Source organism: Brassica oleracea, chromosome C9 (genome assembly GCF_000695525.1).
Source record: "Brassica oleracea var. oleracea cultivar TO1000 chromosome C9, BOL, whole genome shotgun sequence".
In the NCBI taxonomy this organism is placed as follows: domain Eukaryota; kingdom Viridiplantae; phylum Streptophyta; class Magnoliopsida; order Brassicales; family Brassicaceae; genus Brassica; species Brassica oleracea.
Window position 1 is genome coordinate 48587878 of NC_027756.1, and position 13166 is coordinate 48601043.

General features: G+C 38.2%; 4 protein-coding genes across 16 annotated transcripts; 1 reads left to right on the forward strand and 3 right to left on the reverse strand.

Annotated features, from left to right (window-relative positions):
• Positions 1-2058: 2058 nt before the first annotated feature.
• On the forward strand, positions 2059-3912 carry LOC106313936 (pentatricopeptide repeat-containing protein At5g15300). The gene has a single exon (XM_013751872.1). It carries the CDS (start codon positions 2177-2179, stop codon positions 3788-3790), a length of 1614 nt encoding a protein of 537 aa, XP_013607326.1. The 5' UTR covers positions 2059-2176; the 3' UTR covers positions 3791-3912.
• Positions 3913-4045: 133 nt separating this feature from the next.
• Positions 4046-4747, reverse strand: LOC106315237 (casparian strip membrane protein 5). Its single transcript, XM_013752983.1, has 3 exons — positions 4699-4747; positions 4384-4499; positions 4046-4282 (listed from the first exon to the last, which is right to left on the reverse strand). The coding sequence occupies exons 1-3, from the start codon at positions 4745-4747 to the stop codon at positions 4064-4066; spliced, it is 384 nt and encodes a 127-aa protein (XP_013608437.1). The 3' UTR covers positions 4046-4063.
• A 182-nt stretch (positions 4748-4929) lies between these two features.
• Positions 4930-8570, reverse strand: LOC106319220 (KH domain-containing protein At4g18375). 13 transcript variants are annotated; one of them, XR_001265452.1, is made up of 10 exons: positions 8482-8570; positions 7590-8195; positions 7124-7513; positions 6784-7041; positions 6457-6711; positions 6302-6372; positions 6086-6159; positions 5450-5515; positions 5284-5343; positions 4930-5191 (listed from the first exon to the last, which is right to left on the reverse strand). XR_001265452.1 is itself a non-coding variant. In XM_013757492.1 (8 exons), exons 2-7 carry the CDS (start codon positions 8163-8165, stop codon positions 6111-6113), a joined length of 1599 nt encoding a protein of 532 aa, XP_013612946.1. In that variant the 5' UTR covers positions 8166-8195; positions 8482-8570; the 3' UTR covers positions 4930-5515; positions 6086-6110. The 13 variants fall into 13 exon arrangements, 8 of the variants coding, with proteins under 8 accessions (XP_013612946.1, XP_013612947.1, XP_013612942.1 ...); XR_001265451.1 differs by having other exon boundaries at positions 4930-5343; XR_001265450.1 differs by having other exon boundaries at positions 5450-6159.
• Positions 8571-10439: 1869 nt separating this feature from the next.
• Positions 10440-11922, reverse strand: LOC106317574. The gene is made up of 3 exons (XM_013755368.1): positions 11847-11922; positions 11638-11708; positions 10440-10925 (listed from the first exon to the last, which is right to left on the reverse strand). Exons 1-3 carry the CDS (start codon positions 11914-11916, stop codon positions 10812-10814), a joined length of 255 nt encoding a protein of 84 aa, XP_013610822.1. The 5' UTR covers positions 11917-11922; the 3' UTR covers positions 10440-10811.
• Positions 11923-13166: the final 1244 nt, after the last annotated feature.

The window sequence follows — 13166 nt, forward strand, 5'->3', positions numbered from 1 at the left end:
CAAATCGATCAGAGCATTGGGACGTGGTGTGTCAAAACTTCCAGGATAATCTTGGGCCAGGATAGATGCAACGATTTGTGGTGTGCCTCTTCTTCTATTAGGCAGTGATCTTGTGGTAACAACAGAACATCTATGCTGCTTGATGTAACTTCTAACTGACCAAAGATCTGAATTCGTTAACTTTGCAACACGCACAAACCACTTGCAGCCTTCTTTGGCTCCTCGGCATTTTATCACATATCTCTTAGTATCCGACTTAATTACCTCATACTCAAAACACTTCAGATGTGACGCCGCCTGAATATGAGTTTGCGCTTCCTCCTTGGTTCTTAATTCTTGATCTAAAACCAAATCCATACCATCATCCCACTCCTTATAGACAACTGGTGTGACTTCAACTGAGGGTTCTGCTTCTCTTTCGGTGACATTCTCATGCATCTCAATGTCTTCGTAAAGTGTGAGCACACCACCCTTCATTATCAGTTGCATCTTTCCCAGTACCTTCTTCATCACCACCCTCTGTCTCAGTAGCCTCTGTATCAATAGCTTCTGTATCAGTAGCCTCTCTATCAGTAGCCCCTCTTTCAGTAGCCTCTCTATCAGTGGCCTCTCTATCAGTAGCCCCTCTTTCAGTAGCCTCTCTATCAGTGGCCTCTCTATCAGTAGCCCCTCTTTCAGTAGCCTCTCTATCAGTGGCCTCTCTATCAGTAGCCCCTCTTTCAGTAGCCTCTCTATCCGATAGACTGCCATAGAAATCAGTGTCATCATCCCTTTTGTTGAACTCCACATGTAGAACACTTCTACAATTCTCTTGATTTACTTGCATTAGATAACCAAAAACATCTACATCTTTCCAGATATATGATGGCTTGTTCGAATACATTACCATTGGAAAGTAACTAATCTTCGCTTCCATCTTATAGTCATCTACCTTTATCTTTCTGCAAATACGCTCAACCAAAACCGAGCGTGTGATCTCATCCACAGATTTCTTCAACACAATAGTGTGAATTTCATCTTCCCCTTCATCATCTCCTGAAATCCATTTCATTTCAACCCCATCTTTAATATAATATCCTCCATAATCAAAACAAATGATTGTACAATGCGGATTTTGCATTTTCCTGAAATAAAATAAAGTATAATTAGAATTAGAATTATTAAGAAGTTTAAATTTAATTCTCACGTAATATTTTACTGTTAGCATTCTTACTAATACTAATTTTTTTCAATACTATATATATATAGTAACACCAGTAATACTAGTAATATTTGTAAACATAGTAATACCAGTAGTATCAGTAATACCACGTTGCCTTAGTAAAACGGGTTATCTAAGTAATACCCAGAAATTACCCTTGCACTAATTAATCAAGTTTTTATTCGGATTTTGCATTACCCATGTTATATAATTCATATTAATGAAATTACACCAAAGAAATCATCAAAACGTGCTCAAAACGTACATAAAATATACTCTAAAACCAATAAATACATTTTACAAAATCCTTTTAAATCTCTTAAAATTTGCATTCAACCTTTCTTTTGTTACACTAGCCGATATATACACTTAATTTTATAAGTATTCCAGCAAAAATTTCATCAAAAACGGACATAAATTAAACCCGAAATTCATATACACAGTTTTCAAATTCGTTTTTTCTCTCTCAAATTTCATCAATTCTTATTGTTTTAGGTTACCCATGGTTTACACAAACATTTAAAAGATATTTCACATAAAATTTCATGAAAAACAGACAAGAATTACATGATACAACTCGTCTTTAATCATGATCAATCAATCATACAACTTGTCTTTAATCATGATCGATCAATCATACAAACTTGTACAAAACAGAGTCAATTGTCAAAAGTCACTTTCAAAAGAGTTAAGCAACAATTGAAGACATGTCAAACCAAGAAGATACGAACAAACTCACCAAGACTAGTAACTGAGCAATACAGACATTAGTGGTTCCACCACCAACAAGGAGCAGCTACGGTACGAGTGTTTAACTGTCTTTTATTCACCGCTCAACAAGAAAACCAGACTAGTCTACAAACCGGTTAGCATGAATGGAAATTACATCAATTGATTTTGGTTCCGGTTCGATTTTACTAAACCGGAAATCATATATTCATCATACCGAGCGAAACGGGGTGATGTGAAACGGCGATGATCAGGAAGCAAACCAACGACCGAACCGCTACTCGTCACCGTCCAAAACTATGGCAGAACTGCACAAATCTCCGATCTTTGAAGCAAATTCACGCTTTCATGATCCTTAACGGACTCATGTCCGATCTCTCCATTGTCGGAGAGCTAATCTACTCAGCCTCCTTGTCTGTCCCCGGCGCGCTTCCGTATGCACACAAGCTGTTCGACGTAATTCCAAAACTAGACGTATCCATATGCAACCACGTGCTGCGCGGCTCTTCTCAGAGCGTGAAACCAGCAAAGACTGTCTCTTTGTATAAAGAGATGGAGAAACGTGGCGTGAGGCCTGATAGGTACACGTTCACGTTCGTTCTCAAGGCCTGCTCGAGGCTTGAGTGGAGGAGTAACGGTTTTGCGTTTCATGGGAAAGTAATGAGACATGGGTTTGCTTCCAACGAGTATGTCAAGAACGCTTTGATTCTTTTTCACGCTAACTGCGGAGATTTGGGGATTGCGAGCGAGCTTTTTGATGACTCTGCTAAAGCTCATAAGGTTGCTTGGTCTTCTATGACCTCTGGGTATGCTAAGAGAGGGAAGATAGATGAGGCTATTAAGGTTTTCGACGAAATGCCGGAGAAGGATCAGGTTGCTTGGAACGTTATGATTACTGGTTGTTTGAAGTGTAGGGAGATGGATAGAGCGAGAGAGCTTTTCGATAGGTTTAAGGAGAAAGATGTTGTGACGTGGAACGCAATGATATCAGGTTATGTGAGTTGCGGGTGCCCTAAGGAGGCTTTGAGTATATTCAAGGAGATGAGGGATGCTGGTGAGCATCCAGACGTTGTGACGGTGCTGAGTTTGTTGTCTGCTTGTGCGGACTTGGGAGACTCTGAGACCGGGAAGAGAATCCATCTCTACGTCTTGGAAACGGCTTCGGTTTCGAGGTCCATGTATATAGGCACTCCCGTTTGGAATGCTTTGATCGACATGTATGCAAAGTGCGGAAGCATAGACAGCGCGATCCAAGTGTTCAGAGCGATGAAAGAGCGAGACTTGTCGTCTTGGAACACTTTGATCGTTGGTTTGGCTCTGCATCTCGCAGAGGGATCGATCGAAATGTTTGAAGAGATGCAGAGGTTGAAAGTGTGGCCGAACGAGGTGACGTTCATCGGAGTTATATTAGCTTGCAGCCACTCTGGGAGAGTTGATGAAGGGCGTCAGTATTTTCGACTTATGAAGGATGTGTACAAGATTGAACCGAACATAAAGCATTATGGGTGTATGGTAGATATGTTGGGGCGAGCGGGGCTGTTAGAGGAGGCGTTCATGTTTGTTGAGTCGATGGAGATTGAGCCTAACGCTATTGTGTGGAGAACTCTTTTGGGTGCTTGTAGGATTTATGGGAATGTGGAGTTAGGGAAGTATGCAAATGAGAAACTGCTCAGTATGAGAAAAGGGGAGAGTGGTGACTATATGTTGCTCTCAAATATATATGCTTCCACAGGTGAGTGGGAGAGAGTGCAGAAAGTAAGGAAGATGTTTGATGATACAGGAGTGAAAAAACCGAGTGGATTCAGTTTGGTCGAGGAGGATGATGATAAATTGATGATGAGATATCTACTCTCATCATAAAAAATAGGTGTTGTTCTTGTCATCATCATCTATTATGTTGATTTCATGATTCTGGATTTAGCATAGATTATATAATGTTAAAAAGGAGAATTTGATATTGTGGAACCTGATGGTTACATAAACCACACAGAAAATTACAATGGATATGAGAAAAGAAAAACAAGAAACACAGAGGAGATGCAAGTGAAGCTCAAGCTCACATTCTTACACACCAAATCATGTAATAAATCGGGGGGAAAGAAAACTCATATATATAAGGTTAAGACCAGATCTTTAATGGTGTCGGGAAAGAGCAATAGCTGAGAGGAGAATGAGAAGAATGAGGAGGACAACGGCAACGAAAGATCCAATCAAAGACCCTGAGATACGCTCACAGAAGGAGTTGAACTGTTGACAAATAGAAAACCAGTTTGTGTTGTTGTTCCCTTTCTGTGCTAAGTAGACAATAGCTGCTGCTGAGGATGCTCCAGCAGTTATAAGACCCAACATTGCCTAAAACATTAGGAGGATTCAACTGTTTGTTTAACTGTTAAAGCTAACCAGAAGGCACATGCTTGTAGAGCAGGACAAAGTTCGGTTTCATGATCGCTTACCACATCAAGGATGATAAGAAGAACTCTACTGTTCTGAGTCTTGCTCTTGACGATGTGTACAAAGGCCAGAGGTAGAGACAAGATAAGGTAACCACATACAACAGCATTCAACCTTCCTAATCCACCAAACCATTAAAGTGTTTCCAAACTTGGACAACATAAACTCTGTCCATTTTTGTATAAAAATCTTGAGCTCAACTAAAAAAAAAGCTTTTCTTGTTGAAGGAAGGATACATGTGGAGTAGTTAAACATTATTACTTGATGCGGAGTGATAAGCTAGAATAATGTCTCCATTAGAATATGATTTAACAAACCCCCAAATGATGGGAGATGTTGAAACTCAGATGGTTGTGGCAAACACATACTTTGATTAGTAAAAAAAGATATCAAAATATACATTTATAATCATCAGAACAATTATATCAAACTGAAGCAGGACACCAAACCCAAATAAAAATATTTACAAAAGTGTGTTGAATTTTGAAGATATGATTTTCACGCTTTTGAGTTGGCTTATTAGTTGATTATACTTGACAGTGATAAAATACGTCAAATAACGCACAACTTGACAAGAATAATAAGTCTGTCTCTACATGATCGTAAAATTACATAAGAAGGACACGAATTTTTTACATTTAAAAGTTATCCCCATTCCCAGAGAGAAGCCTAGGCAAGAATCCTTGACCAGATGTCTTGTCTCCTTCTCCTTACAAGAGCTCATGTTACTAATCAAAGACCAATGAGTCTCAAAATCAATTTCATAGCCAGACTTTTGCATCATCTCTGAAGCTTTCACTGTGTTGTTCTCTACTCGAAAAAGATAAATCAGAGTCTTAAACATTTATGGACTCGGTGTTTCCCCTAACTCAACCATTGATTTGATAAGTCTTTCTACTTACACAAACGACAAGAATCTTCCAGAAATAGCAACATGTACTTGACTGCTGCCGAGAAGCATACTGTGCAAGGAAATAACAGAGAGAAAGAGAAGAAGCAATGCATATACCTTTTCATGTGGACCAAAAGGGACATGAACATAGATTGATTTCCAAGTGGTTTATTTACCTGAACAACGTCGTCTTAGCGAGAACTGTGATATATTCTCACTCATCGCCCAAGTGTTTTTTTTACCTGCATATGATCTTTAAATACTCTGAAAGATTGATTATAAGGTAATGATTGGCGATAACATGTCAGATAGATGCTTAAGCATGCTGTAAAACGAGAGGGTCGAACATAAGTTATATAATTTCATAAAAATGGAACTACGCACAACCAAACTAAAGGTTTCTGATTGTGATCCGAGGAAAGACAAGGCAAACTGAAAGATATTACATGCAACTAGATATGGTTTAACTGGGTAGGAACTTGGCAGTATTTTGGTCACAAGTGGACAATGAAAACAAACTTAAATATCCCATCCATATATAATGGTTCTCCTAGGTACAATTAGGTGGTTTCAGCTTTGTCATCTTGTTTGGTTGAAAAGGCTTCAGCTGTGGGCTGTGAGGTCGGCTTCAGGCTTCAGGAACTCACACTGTTTTTATTGGGACGGGGAAAAAGGTCACAAAGGGAAACAAGCAGTGTATCAGAATCTAACACCGGGACAGATCACATCAGACTATCTCATGAACTTGGGGGCTAACCTGGATAGGTAAACTAAGTTTAAAACGACTTAAACAAATCATATCGTAATCTTACCTTTTTAATCACCCACTAATAGCTTCTAATAATCATAGTTTCTGCGTCGAAGGCTAGAGGAATAGCTGGATAACCTGATGACGAAACCACAAGAAGTTGTTAGGCAAATGAAAAACAAATGTCTGTGCAGCGCATCGACATTAGAAACACTTGATAACCAAAGTTCTAAACGCTAAAGTACTAAATATAATAAATGTCATAAATAAATAATCTCACCCAGAACTGCCACTGCGTCCAGATGCATAACCTCCATACACTCCATATTGAGTACTACTACTACCACCAACCTACAAAAACACGTCCAAAGAGTCATTCACAGAGAACTGATTTGTTGAAAAACAACATGTAATGGAATCTTTAAACAGACATACCGGTGCACCATAACGCGAATAACCTTCAGACAAGCCACTTGAGCCATAACCACCAGGATAATGATTCGGGCGTTCAGCTCTTCTGCTATCTCTCCTATCATAGTCCAATCTATCACCAGCATCTAGCGCAACAGGAACATAAGGCAAGACCGGCATGAGTGTAGAAACAGAACCGTCCCGGTCAAACACATTGGCTCTTAGTCTTGATGTAATTTGTATGAGAGCATCCTTGGCAACATCAAGTTCTCCAGAAATCTGAAATATCAAAATTGCTTCTGCTGTTAGAAGCAATTAGAGGAGTGGAGCTATGCTATTGTGAATTTTTACCTGAACCATCTCATCATCTTCAGATGCAACTTTAGGAAGATTATCCTTCCCTAGTACGCGGATGTTAGCTTTGGTCATTCTCCTCATCTCTGTTATGATAGCTCCTCCTTTACCAAGAAGACAACCAATCCTTGAACTCGGCACAAGAAGGCGAGTTGTGAACGAAACAAGTCCAGAGTCTCTCTCCACCTTGTCGCTGCATTTTGGTTGCAGCCTCATAGCCGCTTCTATGGTTGGGGAATAAGTATCATCGAAAACCTGAAACAGATTTAAGACACAGTTCAAGGAACCAAAACTAGAACAAACTATTCTTACCTAAAAGAAAAAAAAAGGTCAAAACCTCTCTTGCTGATATAGTTATCAAACAATCGTTTCCTTCGGTTCTAGCGCTATCAACTTTAATGGTTGCTCTCGTTTCCTGTCGCAGCTGATTGATCAGAGCACCGCCTTTACCGATAACACTTGCAATATTATCAGCCGGCGAGACTAGCCGGATGTAGAAATCTGTAGCCGCAGGTGGGTCGTTTCTAAGAGCTTGGTATAAAGGGCGTGACAAATCTCTTGCATAGGGATCCATCAGCGGGGTAACCCCTACAATTCGAGGACCACCGGAATGGCTCATGAGTGGAGGAGCAGAGGAAAGAAGGTTCTGAGTGCGTGAAGGATTCTCATGGAGGCGGGAAGCAATCTGATGCAGAGCCTTCTTAACAATCAGCACTTCTCCAGATATCTAAAAAAAAAAGAGAAAGACATTATATAGAGACAGACACATGAGAGAAGGCAATCAAAAGTATAAACACACATACCTGAATAAGCTCATCTGAACTCAGGGCACAAAGAGGCATGTTCCTGTCCTTGATTATACGAATGTGAGCACCAGTCTCACTCCGAATGTTCTGAACAACTTGGCCGCCTCTCCCAAGCACACACCCAATCTGATCCGAAGGAACAAGCATCTTGGCTGTAACATTCCTCTCTCCATCAGATCCATCTCCACCATCCGCAGCTACTACTCTATCATGAACCCTGAACAAAGCATCCTGCGCAGGAGAAAAAAGAACTCTCTCTCCATCTCCACCATCATTGGTCGCATCACTAGCGCTAAAGATCGTAACCACGCGCTCATCACACCCTGGAACAGCCTCTCCTATCTTAATCTTCGCCCTAGTCTCCATCCTCAGCTGCTTCACGATGTCTCCTCCTCTCCCAATGACACTCCCAATCTTTTTAACAGGGCAGAGGTAACGGAACACAGTGTCAATCGCAGGAGAGTCTCTGTCGTCACCGCAGCCACGATGTCTCCTTTTGCTTCCAGTATCGTCATCGTCGTCAGATTGGGGACGAGACCTCTTCCAATGGGTATCTCTATGCTCCGGTGACATTTGTTCAAAGACAAAAGGGAAAGTCTGTACCTTTCAATCACAATATAAATCAAATAATGAGAACTTTGAATCCATAGCAATGTAGCACTTCACAGTCATTCAAACAAACATGCAAGTATGCAACTTTGTCATCTATTTATCTAACACGTATTCATAATCAAACAGTTTTATCGCACAAGACTCAACAAACAAATCAAATTTGAACTCGGGACTCTAGTCTCTCAAACGGAGAACAACAGGTGGAGAAGGAGCCCAGTAGGTGAAAAAGATTAGAGATTCAGATTCCGATTACGAGCTCCGAGCGGAAAGTAGGAACCTTTGATTCTGCTGACGAATCGATTCTTCGGATTTTGGGGGTTAGGGTTCGCGCGGACTTTAATCGGTTTGGTTGGTTGTTTCGCACTATATTTCAGTTAGGGAAGTGTTTATGATTTCGGATTTTACTAATACGCCCCCAATGTTTTAACTATTGCCATTATTGCCCCCTCCTTTTTATCATCGCTCATCTTATTTGGACCTTTAATGTAAAAGGCTGTTTACATGTTGCAATCACTAGTAGAGCAGTGGGAGCCTTTTCTGACGGGTTATTAGATGGAAAGACTTTGTAGTCCGGGATTGGTGTATTTCGTGCTCGTTTGGCTCGGTAGGCGATGCTGTTCTGTTCCTGGAAACCTCTGCTTCTTCATGTCTCTTTGAGCAGTTGTTGTTTCATGTTAGTCAAGGTCTTGTGGTTGGGGTTTGACTTTTGGATGGTATACCGCTGTGGAGTCATCTACTTGCTTCTTCTCTGTGATTGGTTTGCAGAGTGAAGTATTTAAGACGAAGCAGTGGTTTCGATTTGTAGCTCATCTCTTGCGAGGACGTGACCATCTTTTTGCTTGTAGATGGTGGAGTATGGGAACACGAAGGTCCGCCTGTATGAGCTGGTGATCCTTTTAGTTATTGTCCCCTCTTCGTGTTTCAAGGTTAGACCTTGTGCCTTGGTCTCTCTTGATTGCTGGCGGCTCGTTTCAGATGTGGTGTTAGTGATTTTGGCTCCATGTCTGCTTCAGTCTGGCGTTGGTTTCTGTCAGGTTTGGTTCCTGTGAGATTGTGGTTTTGGTTTATATTGGATTGTGGTCTCTGTTATGTTCTCATGGTCTCAGCCCGTGCTTATTCAGGTTCTTTGGAAACCAAATGTTGGATTGTTGTCTGTGTGCAGCTTGACATTTTCTGGTGGATTGATGAGAATCACTTGCCCTCTTCTTAGTTATGGTTCTTCATTGTTGTGTTCATGACTTTTTGGTATGCTTTTTTAGTCTCGTATAATTTTTTGTGGGTATACTAAAGTTCAAAAGGTTGTCAAGTAGGATGGGAAGGAAGTTTTTTCTTTTATCGAGGTTTGTAACAAATTGTACCTCAACTTTCGTTAAATGCAATTCATAGATAACAAAAAAAAAAAAGATGTTGCAAAGTCCTGAAGCCGGTCCAGAGGATAAACCACAAATTTTCTCGCTTAGGATATATAATACGGCTGTGACAAAAAAAAGAGGATATATAATACGGAAGAGTATAATATATTTGTTAATAAAAGTTGTAGTAACAATGTTAATGTATTTATGAATATTATTATTATTATCAAATAAATACAAATTATGTTTACATATAAATTTTAACAAAATTATATAAAAGTATAAGTAAAAATTAATAAAAATATAAGTAAAAACTGATAAAATACAAATAAATATTATTTTTTAATGCGAGATTTTGTATTAACAATTGATTTTAGTAAAGTATGATTGTTATAGTCAAAATGTTCGTGACAATATTAATAAATATTGCTATACAATTGAATTCATAAAATTATCTTTATAATTATTAATGGAGTTGAATTAGTTTAAAATTTTTGATTTTAAATTATATAAATTTATATATATAATATTAGGAAAAAATATAAAATATGTTGTTAAAAGTTTGCTTACGATATTTAAAAGTGTTGGGTCGGCACTGCTTAGACCATAATCTTCAAAGGCTGATAAGTTTTTTTTTTGTTTTATCAGTAGTGACACAAAACCATACATATTTTATATAGTAAATGGTGAAACAGTTATAAGTTACTATGGTTGAGAAATAGCACTAAACGATAGTAACCAGTTGATAGTAACATTATATTTTGAAGTCATGGATTTAATAACTACTACAGCTACTACAGTATCTGACTTGGATTCGCAACAACCGGTGATTGAAACTCCGATCCCGATCCAGCCCGCAAAGCCTATTTCTTTTTCCAACGGGAAACGATGCCTCGACCACCAACATCATGTGTCTGAAGTGGTTGTTACTTAAAACGGTATATAAATCTTGAAACGTTGACATATATTTCAAGTGCAAAAAGTAATTAAGAGAACAACAATTGATATGCCGAAATATATATTTTCAATTGGCATATTTCATGCGTCCACCAGCCAATTTATGTTACACTTTGAACTCATAATTTCCACAACTGAGAGAGTAAAGCTTAAAATATTACATACCGTTATTTATTGCCAAAATACTCAAACATCAAACTTTGGTTTTCGAAAACTAAACCTGAAAACAGTTTTTTTTTTCTTTGCTTGCGAAAAGTAAACCTGAAAAGAGAATTTTTTTTTTCTTTGTTTGGACAAATTATGGAAGTGGAGCAGATTGGGGAGGAGGAGTGGCGACGAAACCACTCCAATTGGTGTTGGACTCCGGCGGCGTGTAGTCCATCAGCTCAATCATATTCCGCACAATGCCATCCTGTATTTTTCACTTAAACTATTAATTAGTGCAACATATATACCTAAATATAATATATATATATGTGTGTGTGTTTTAACTGTTTATTAATGAAATATAATTAAAAATCCTTTTTATTGACTATTTCGAGTTGAGGTAACTGACATGAAATTAGATTTGACGTTCTCGAAAAATTATACTGGACTACTTATATTATATGTCTCGATATGTTAACCTTTTCATCTCAACAGTGATCTCCATGAAACAACTCATCATGAAAGCACGTGTGTGTTTACCACAAGTTAAAAAAAAAGGTGTGTTTTACCATAATTAAATTTGGAGCAAAACTGGAATACAAAAGCCAAGTCCAAAACGTAAACCATTAATGGTTCAGAAGTCTCGTTCGGATCTTTTTGACTTGCACTCTTTTGTATATATTGTTGCAACGAAAAATGTTTAATAGACATCTCGATCTTGTTTACATTAGTTTTTCTTTTTGTGCTTCTTGATTACATTAGTTATAAATTTAAAAGTACACCAAGACAATGAATCACAAATACCATTTTACAAGAAAAGAAATCATACGTAATATTTTGTTGGGAGAATTTTGTTCTTCTTTCTTTACATCCAGTATAAGTTCATACTTCCTAAGAATCGTTATTTTTTACTATTTGACATTTTTTAACCAGAATAAATTGAATTAACTAAACAGAAGTGGGGAACAATGAAGTACCTTGGAAGGAAATAGCTCAGCAGTGCTGTGAACTCCTGACAACTTTGTAGTTCGCAAGTTTCTCCCCATGGCTTAAAAATTCACAAACAAACACTATCAGGCGTAAATTCAAACCACAGTATATATGTGCGTCAAAAGGATACACTTAATAGTATTCTAACAGTGTGATGAAGACGAAGAAGAAAATGACATTAGTTAACGGAGATTACCAGTGGAGAAGAATATAAGTAGTATAAGAGAGGAAACAAGGAAAACTCTGAAGAAACAAGATTGACCCATTGTTGCTGTTCGAAGTTCTGAGGATCTTATTTATAGTAAACTGTATTGTATTATTTTAATAATATGTTAGTTATTAATCCATTCATATTTATAATAAGTACAACTTTAATAAAGAGAAAAGGGAACCTTTACTTAAGGTTTTCCATTTTTCCTGGAAACTGCTTCAGCTTTAGATCCAATGAAGAAAGATTTGATTGATTGATCACAATACTTAGTTTTATACCCTGTTTTATATAGCTGGGTCATATAAAAGAACTAATAAAACTTATTTATGTCTTTAATTAATCCTCGGAGGAGTATTATGAAGCAAACTCGCACGTGTGGTTACACGTGTAACCCCCATGACTCCACGTGATGTGAACTGTAGTCCTCATGTCTGCCACTACCAAAGAAGCAAAGAATATTAGTGACTTTTTTGTATAAGTTATTGTTTTTCTTTTTGAAAAAGTTATTTACCGCGTAATTAATTGGTCAGCTATTTCATTAAATCTGTATAAATATATGAAATATGCCTGATTTTCTGATAAAAAAATACTCCATTTCTCATTAAGTTAGGCACTTAGGGTTATTGTCCAAGAGGTTGGCAAGTAACACTACAAGAAAACAGCGGTATTCTGACGGACATTTCGATGGAAAATAAAATCCTCGGAATAATTTCCGAGGAAACACAAAATTGGATTTCTTCGGAATTTCATCGGAATATACCGATGGAATTCCGAGGAAATATCAATCCGTCGGAATATTCCGAGGAAATTCCGAGGAAAAATGGGTTCCTCGGAAAAAACCGATGAATTCCGAGGAAATATTATAGCCGTTGGAGAGCCGTTGGGGGATTTTACAAAATTCCGAGGAAATTCCGACGAACTAGCCTTTTCCATCGGAATTTCTTCGGTCTGTCGGCAGGATTTAAACTATAAATACAAGCACTCCTCTTCCTCTTCATTCACTCCATATCTTCATCCTCCCTCTTACTCTATTTACACACGAATTTGATTCATAAAAAAATATGTCTTCTTCAAATTATTTTCGTTCTTGGATCGATCGACCTCATTTGGATCCGAACACGAGTTTGGTGCAGAAAGGACGCCAGAAGTCGGTGGACATGAGCGTTTTCCGGTAGATGCTGTTGGAGAACTACATAACTAGCACAAAAAAAGTATTTTCTGGGATCTGCCATACTGGAAGGATCATGTGCTAAGGCATAATTTAGATGTCATGCATATTGAGAAGAACTTTTTTGACAATCTCAT